The following is a 7824-nucleotide window of genomic DNA, read 5'->3' on the forward strand; positions in this document are numbered from 1 at the left end:
ATCCAAGCTGGGTGATCTCCGAGGGTCCCAGCTCCCACTGTCAGGGTCTCAGTGTCCCCATATGTCTCCCCACGGGAGCCCAAGAGTGGGGTTCTGTCAGCAGACAAACCTTCAGTGTATCCTCCTCTGCTTGGGAGCTGGCCCGGCGTCTCCACTTGCTCCTCCTTAGGCTGGAAGTGATGAGCTGGCTGCATGGTAGGCTTGCTCCCTAGAGCCCAGAGGAATTGTTTGAGGGTCAGGACTGGGTTCGGGGTCCTCACTGGGGCCCACCATCTTCCCTGGTCAGTGGGTGTGAGAATGCAGACCTTCCCTGTTCTAGTTCTAGACTTCTCTAGTTCTTCCACTGGTCCAGAGGTCCCTTCAAGGTAAGCCTCAGGGATGGGGTGCTCCAGCCCCTCCAGCAAGTGCTTGACCAGCATCAGAGGCACCTCTGATGGTCAGTTTTGGGGGTCCCCAGCAGAGCGGCAGTGTGTATGGATCTGATTCCCTGTAAGAAACCCGAATAGGGCCAGACTGTCTGTCCTCACCTGCGGTTTCCACTGTTGGAGCCAGCAGGCTGTGTCCTCACCGTTCTGTGAGCTGTGTGCCTCAGGGCAGGTTGCCAGTCTCTCAGGGACTCAAGTATAAGGGCAGTATATGTCCAGAGGTTGTTGGGCATATTGACCTCACTGCCCAGTATAGGCCGCCTTCTCTGTCCTTCAAAGTAGGGGTGGATGCTGGTCTGTAAGGGGGTTCACTGGTCTCCCTCAACCCTGCCATGGGCAGCAGCCCAGCAGAGCCTCCAGGGCCAGGCAGATAGGGGCCACAGGTCACATTTAGCAAGAATTCAGTGACAGGGGGACCAGAGCGGGGCTTGGACTGGGATGTGGGACAGAATCAAAGATCAGCCTTTTCTGATACCCCTACGAGGCCATCCTGCAAGCAGTGAGGAGCCTGGCTCCCTCACAGGGAGCTGCTCCCTCCCCTCAGGGCAGGGGCAGCCATTACCTTTGCCACAGTTTCCTCCCCTCTTCTCCCAAAAGCTCCTCGGGGAGTCTTGGCACTGGCCTCACCTGACCTCCGGTCACAGCGTTTCTGCTATTTAGCTTCTACATTTTTTTTTTTTTTGGCTGCATCGCAGTCTGTGTAATCTTAGCTCTCTGACTAGGGGTCCAGCCTGTGCCAGGCGCACAGCCCTAACCACCAGACCGCCGGGGAAGTCCCTAGTTTCTATGATTTTAATTTGTGTCTGTGTCCTTTACGAACTTAAATTCCTGGTTTAGTATTGTTATTAACAATAACAGTAACTTTTTAAATTTAAAAGATCTGTTATTATAAGAGCATCCTGTGTTTATCATAAACTAATGCTGTAAAATCAGAAAACACTCGTGCCCACACTCCTGCCACGTGGAGCCTGTGACCTTCGGCAGCGTTTTTTCCAGCGGTCTGTTCCGGGCCCTTATGCAGGAAGCAGTGACGTCACGCGTGCGCCGTGGAGGCGGGAGGCGGGGCGTGACGTGCGAGCTCCGTGACACGCGGCAGCTCTTTCCCGCCTGTGCGGTGGGGCCCGTCCTCGGTGACCAGAGCCATGCCGCGGCGCGGGTATGAACTGAGCCCCGCTGTCTTTCAGGTTACACCCAGCTCTGCGACTGGTGGAGTGTCGGCGTGATTCTCTTTGAGATGCTAGTGGGGCAGCCGCCATTCCTGGCGCCGACGCCCACGGAGACCCAGCTGAAGGTAACGGGGCGCGGGGGCCTCTGAGGAGCCCTGGGGTCTCAGGCTGACACTGGGCCTTTTGTTCCGGGTAGTGCAGGAGTGTCAGCTGTATGAAGTGAGGAGTTTTCAGGTATTTTTGTTACTTCCTGTTAGGTTTTTTAATTTGAGTGAGTAAAGGCTCAAGGTCAGAGCTGAGCTGTGATGTACCTATGAACCTGGACGCGAGGGAGGCACCGTGGCCGCAGGTCTGGGCCGGCGGGCAGGGCCCGGTCTGAACTGCGTGGCCTTGAGATGAGTTGGTTGGTTTGGACGTTATGTCTGTACTGTCGGCATAATATAAGAGCTGTGGGCCCAGCCACTTACGCACTTTTGCAGTGTTTCAACTAATCCTGTCAAGTAATAATACTCAATAGTCAGTTTTAGAATGGTGGCCTTTTACTCTCGGAGCAATTAATTTGATTCCTTAAGAAAGATTGAGTAGAGAATCTGATGAAACCTTTGGATCGTCTCAGAACAGTGCTCTTGTAACACTGACTATTCTAGGACTTATTCACACACCCGAATAGTTACTATGATGGCCTCTTCAAAAAATCCTCAATTAAGGCCCCGTTTCTTTCCAGTAAAAATGAAATTGGAACTTGGTATTATCTATATCCTAATTGAATTGCTGAACTGGTTACTAATTTTTTTTCTAGTTAGTAATTTGCCAGCATGATAATCACCCAGTTTTAAAAATTGTGATGAATTTTACCATTTTAACTACACTTAATAGTATAGTCAATGGCATTAAGTACATTCACTACTACTTATTTCCAGCCATTTTCACCATCCCAAGCAGAACTTCACCCACTAAAAGATAACTCCATTCTTCCCTCCCCTTTGCTCCTGTCTTCTACTTTCTGTCTCTATGAATTGCCTATTCTTAGGGGCTTCATATGTTATCATACAGTATTTTTACTTTTGTGACTGACTGACTTCATCAGCATAATGTCCTCAAGGTTCATACCTGTTGGAACCTGTGTCAGAATGTCCTTCCTTTCTAAGGCTACTACTATATTGTATGTAATATTGAATAATAAATACTCCACTGTATGCAAATAACATTCCATTTTCTTTATCCATCATCTGGCAATTAACATTTTGGTTGTTTGCACCTTTTGGGCTCTTGTGAGTAGTGCTGCTATGCACATAAGTATGTGTGTAAGTATCTGTTTGCTCCCTGCGTTCAGTTCCGTTCAGTTCCTTTGGATATATACCCAGGAGTGGAATTGCTGGGTCATAGGATCAGTCTGTGTTGAAACTTCTTGAGGAACCTCCATACTGTTTCCATATGACTGTACCATTTTACATTCCCACCAACAGTATACTGAAGCTCCTATTTCTCCATATCTTAGCCAACATTTATTACTATTACTTTTTAATAGTAGCTATCCTAGTGGGTGTGAGGTGGTATCAGTCTCATTGTGATTTTGATTTGCATTTTCCTGATGTTCAAATAATGTTGAATTTCTTTTCATATGTGGGCATATGTAGATACCTTCTTTGGAGAAATGTCTGTTCAAATCCTTTGCCCTTTTTTAATTAGGTTGTTTGGGTTTTTGTTGTTTAGTTGTAGTTTTTTATGTATTCTGCTTGTTAATTCCTTATCAGATGTATACTTTGCAAATAAATTCTCCCTTTCTATAAGTTTGTCTTTTCACTCTGTTGATAGGGTCCTTTGATGTACAAAAGTTTTAAATTTTGATGAAGACTTTTATGTGTTTTTCTCTTTTATTGCCTGTGATTTTAGGTATCATATCCAGGAAATCATTGCCAAATTGAACGTCACGAAGATTTTTTTTTTTTTTAATATATATATGTTATTTATTTGCTGCAGTGGGTTTCAGTTACAGCATGTGGGATCTAGTTCCCTGACCAGGGATTGAACCTGGGCCCTCTCCATTGGGAGCACAGTCTTAGCCACTGGACCACCAGGGATGTCCCACATGATTTTTGCTTTATGGTTTTTTTTTTTTTGAGTTTTATATCTGTGTTGTGCATGTGCACTGTTGTGTCCGACTCTTTGTGACCCCAGGGACTGTAGCCCACCAGGCTCCTCTGTCCATGGGATTTCCCAGGCAAGAATACTGGAGTGGGTTGCCATGTCCTCCTCCAGGGGATCTTCCCAACCCAGGGATCAGACCTGTGTGTCCTGCATTGCAGGCAGATTCTTTATTGATAGGCCACTGGGGAAGCCTACACCAGCCCTTGCACCTCTACACAACTCCCAGTTACATTGACCTTACTTTGTTCTGACTCCAGGAGCAAATAAGCCCTTAGCAGAGCATCCGGATGGCTGGTTTGTGTTGCTGATCACTGCTGTATGGGGGTGGCTCCCTTACCCTGTGCCTCAGACTGTGGGCTCCTGCTGAAACCACACTGGCCATTTGTAGCTGCCTCAGATCCTCCTATGTCTGTTTGGTTCTCCTATTGTGAAACTACCAAAATCTTTTTAAAATTAAAGTTATTTTTATTGAAGTATAATTGATTTACAGTATTAGTTTCAGGTATAGAGCAAAGTGATTCAGATTATATTTTCAGATTCTTTTCCATTATAGGTTATTGTGTGATATTGAATATAATTCTCTATGCTATCCAGTCAGCCGTTGTTATCTGTTTTATGTAAGGTATTGTGTATCTGTTAATCCCATACTCCTCTAATTTGTTCCTCTTCCCTCCCTCTCCCCTTTGCTAGCCATAACTTTGTTTTCTATGTGTGTGAATCTATTTCTGTCTCGTAAATAAGTTCATTTTGTATTTTAGATTGCACTATAAGCTATATCATATGGTATTTGTCTTCCTACTTCTCTTAGTATGACAGTCTCTAAGTTCATCTATGTTGTTGCAAATGGCATTATTTTGTTCTTTTTATGGCTGAGTAGGATTCCATTGTCAGAGAAGGCAATGGCACCCCACTCCAGTACTCTTGCCTGGAAAATCCCATGGACAGAGGAGCCTGGTGGGCTGCAGTCCATGGGGTCGCTAAGAGTCGGATATGACTGAGTGACTTCACTTTCACTTTTCACTTGCCTGCATTGGAGAAGGAAATGGCAACCCACTCCAGTGTTCTTGCCTGGAGAATCCCAGGGACGGGGGAGCCTGGTGGGCTGCCGTCTATGGGGTCGCACAGAGTCGGACACGACTGAAGCGACTTAGCAGTAGCAGCAGCAGCAGGATTCCATTGTATATATAGACTACATCTTTTTTTTTTTTTTGCGCCCCACCCCCTAGACTACATCTTTTATCGGTTCATCTGTTGATGGACATTTAGTTTGCTTCTTGGCTATTGTAAATAGTGCTGCTGTGAACACAGGGGTGCATGTATCTTTGTGAATTAGAGTTTTGTCTGTATTTATTCCCAGGAGTGGGATTTCTTGGTCATATGCTAACTCTAATTTTAGTTTTTTAAGGAACCTCTATACTGTTCTCCAGAGTGGTGCACCAGTTTACATCTCCACCAACAATGTAGGAGGGTTCCCTTTTCTCCATACACCCTCTTCAGCCTTTATGATTCGTTGGCTTTTTGATGATGGTCATTCTGACTTGTGTGAGGTGATACCTCATTGTGGTTTCGATTTGCATTCCCCTAATGATTAGTGATGTTGAGAAACAATCATGTTGTTTAACACCCTGCCCCATAAAGGCCCTCTTTGGCCTCGAGAGTGAGGAGGAAGGAACACTGGGTGTGTTGTCCCCGCAGGTGATTAACTGGGAGAGCACGCTGCACATCCCCGCGCAGGTGGAGCTGAGCCCCGAGGCCCGGGACCTCATCGCCAAGCTGTGCTGTGCAGCTGAGCACCGGTTAGGCCGAAACGGGGCCGATGATCTGAAGGCCCACCCGTTCCTGGGCGCCATCGACTTCTCCAGCGACATCCGGAGGCAACCGGCCCCATATGTACCCACCATCAGCCACCCCATGGATACATCCAACTTTGACCCAGTGGATGAGGAGGGCCCCTGGCAGGACGGCAGTGAGGACAGCTCTAAAGCCTGGGACGCACTGGGCCCTGCGGGCAGCCGGCACCCTGAGCACGCCTTTTACGAGTTCACCTTCCGGAGGTTCTTCGATGACAATGGTCACCCGTTCCGATGCCCCAAGCCTGCAGTGGCTGAAGCCGTGACTGAGGCTGAGCAGCCAGCTTCGGTGGGTCCAGCCCTGGGGGCGCAGGCCGGGGGCTGCCAGCCCGTGTACGTGTAGACTGGTGGACGGGGAGGTCAGCCTGTCAGGTCAGTTGGCCGGTTGCCCCTCAAAGTCTAGTCTGCACCCAAAACCAAAGCGGAAAAACTTCTGAAAGAGGACTCACCTCTGAGGTCTGCATCTCCAGGTTCTGGTGGATGGCAGGAGGTGTCAGCGCAGCCTGGAATTAGCTTTGAGGACCTTCATGACATTAAAACAATATTTTTTAAATCAGTACAGTAGAAAGAGCACTTATTTTGTTTATAGCCATTTTTATTATTAAATTATAGGGATTAATTTTGACAAATCATGCTGCTGTTATTTTCTACGTTTGTATTTTATCCACAGCACTTACTCACGTTAGGGAAAGACATAAAGATTGAAGAACATGTGATAAGAAATCTCTGTGCAATAATGTTTAAAAAAAAAAAAAAAAACACTGTCCTGATGTCCTGATGTTACTGATACCATTTTATTCACACAACGGTTTTTGTTTTATATTTTTCCCACATTTCAAAATTGTGATATATGTTAAAAGCTGCTTTTGTTGTTTTGTTCTGTTAGCTTTTTGCATATTATAGCATCATAGGAAGTGTGAGCAGTTGATCATGCGGGTGTGACTTCAGACATCAGGTATGGAGAGAGCACGAACAGGGTTTTTCTATTATTAATATAACGTGACCGTGTCTTGCCATTCACAGCAGGTTCTGTGAATACGTTTTTACTGAGTGTCCTTGGATGAGTTGTTCTGGACAGTGTGCTGATGCCGCGTCGTGAGTGACTTCCTCGCTGTGACTGCACCCCCCTCCTCTCTCATTGCAGAAATGCACGTGTATCTGAGAGATGATGTGACTGTATGTGTCGTGGGTGTGCTTGGATTCTTTGAGGGGGCAAAGACATTTGTCCTACACTAAACTTGTGTACATCAAAAGGGATTCACTTAGCTCTGCCAAAAAAAGTAAGTTAGCCATGGACCTCTGTCTGTCTCGCCAGTCAGGATGCTGTCCTGTGGCCCAGCCGACACAGGGAGCCAGAGCCCCACCCTGCAGACCTGTGGAGAGTTCTCTCTGCAGTGCTTTTAGTGTGCTTTGAAGGATCCAACTTAACTCAGTTTTAAAAGCACATTTTTCTAATCTTTGTGAAACAGCAAGGACTATTCAAAGTGATATTGGAGGGGAAAAAAAAGATAATTAAGCCATACATATTTTCTTAGGAGTATAGATGTATATATAACTATATAGATAAACACACAAAATATTCCTATTTCAAATTAGTATGATTCCTATTTAAAGTGGTTTATATTTGAATAAAAAGTTAAATTTCTTTTTTGCTTTTTAAAAACCTGATGCATCATATTTTTTGTTATATTCACATATTTTTCCTTGAGGTTTTTAGCATAATGTATCCATTACTTAGTGTATCTCTAGGCAGCAACACTCACATGTCTATGGATGTCTAAACTGAAGAAGAAGATTCCTGTGTACTGGTTTACATGTGTATGAGTGGCAGGTTCTGAGTCTGCTGTGCTGTGTCATGACTGTCAGTGTTTCTCTAGTTTTGCAGTAATGCCGTGTTGTTATTTACACTCTGACAGCCTTCATGTGGTAGGTTCTTTCTCAGGAACTCAATTTAACTATTATTTATTGATATATCATTGCCTTTGAAAAGCTTCTACTGGCACAATTTATTATTAAAAGTTTGAATCCAAATCCCTAGGTGTCAAATTCTATTGAAATTTGTAAGTTCTTGTTTGTCTCGTGTGCTTTCCCCATGATTCAAATACAGCGGGGGCTGCCATTGCGAGGGAGAGGAGCTCTTGTCTTGGTTTGGTCTGGGATTTGGAGATTGGGTTTCAGGTCACAGCACAGGGTCCAAATCTGGGTGTGGTTCTGCGATCAGCTTTCTTCCCGAAG

The 7824-nt window shown here is 45.6% G+C and overlaps 1 protein-coding gene across 2 annotated transcripts in view; it reads left to right on the forward strand.

Moving 5' to 3' along the window:
• LATS2 (large tumor suppressor kinase 2) overlaps positions 1 to 7620 on the forward strand; it is a 34253-nt gene extending 26633 nt beyond the window's left edge. For both annotated transcript variants that reach the window (XM_027557605.1, XM_027557606.1), the window contains 2 exons: positions 1610 to 1716; positions 5435 to 7620. In XM_027557605.1, coding sequence (XP_027413406.1) covers positions 1610 to 1716; positions 5435 to 5932 — 605 coding nt within the window. In that variant the 3' untranslated portion in view covers positions 5933 to 7620. The remainder of the gene's footprint in view (positions 1 to 1609; positions 1717 to 5434) is intronic.
• The last annotated feature ends 204 nt before the right edge of the window (positions 7621 to 7824 follow it).

Source organism: Bos indicus x Bos taurus, chromosome 12 (assembly GCF_003369695.1).
Source record: "Bos indicus x Bos taurus breed Angus x Brahman F1 hybrid chromosome 12, Bos_hybrid_MaternalHap_v2.0, whole genome shotgun sequence".
Lineage (NCBI taxonomy): Eukaryota > Metazoa > Chordata > Mammalia > Artiodactyla > Bovidae > Bos > Bos indicus x Bos taurus.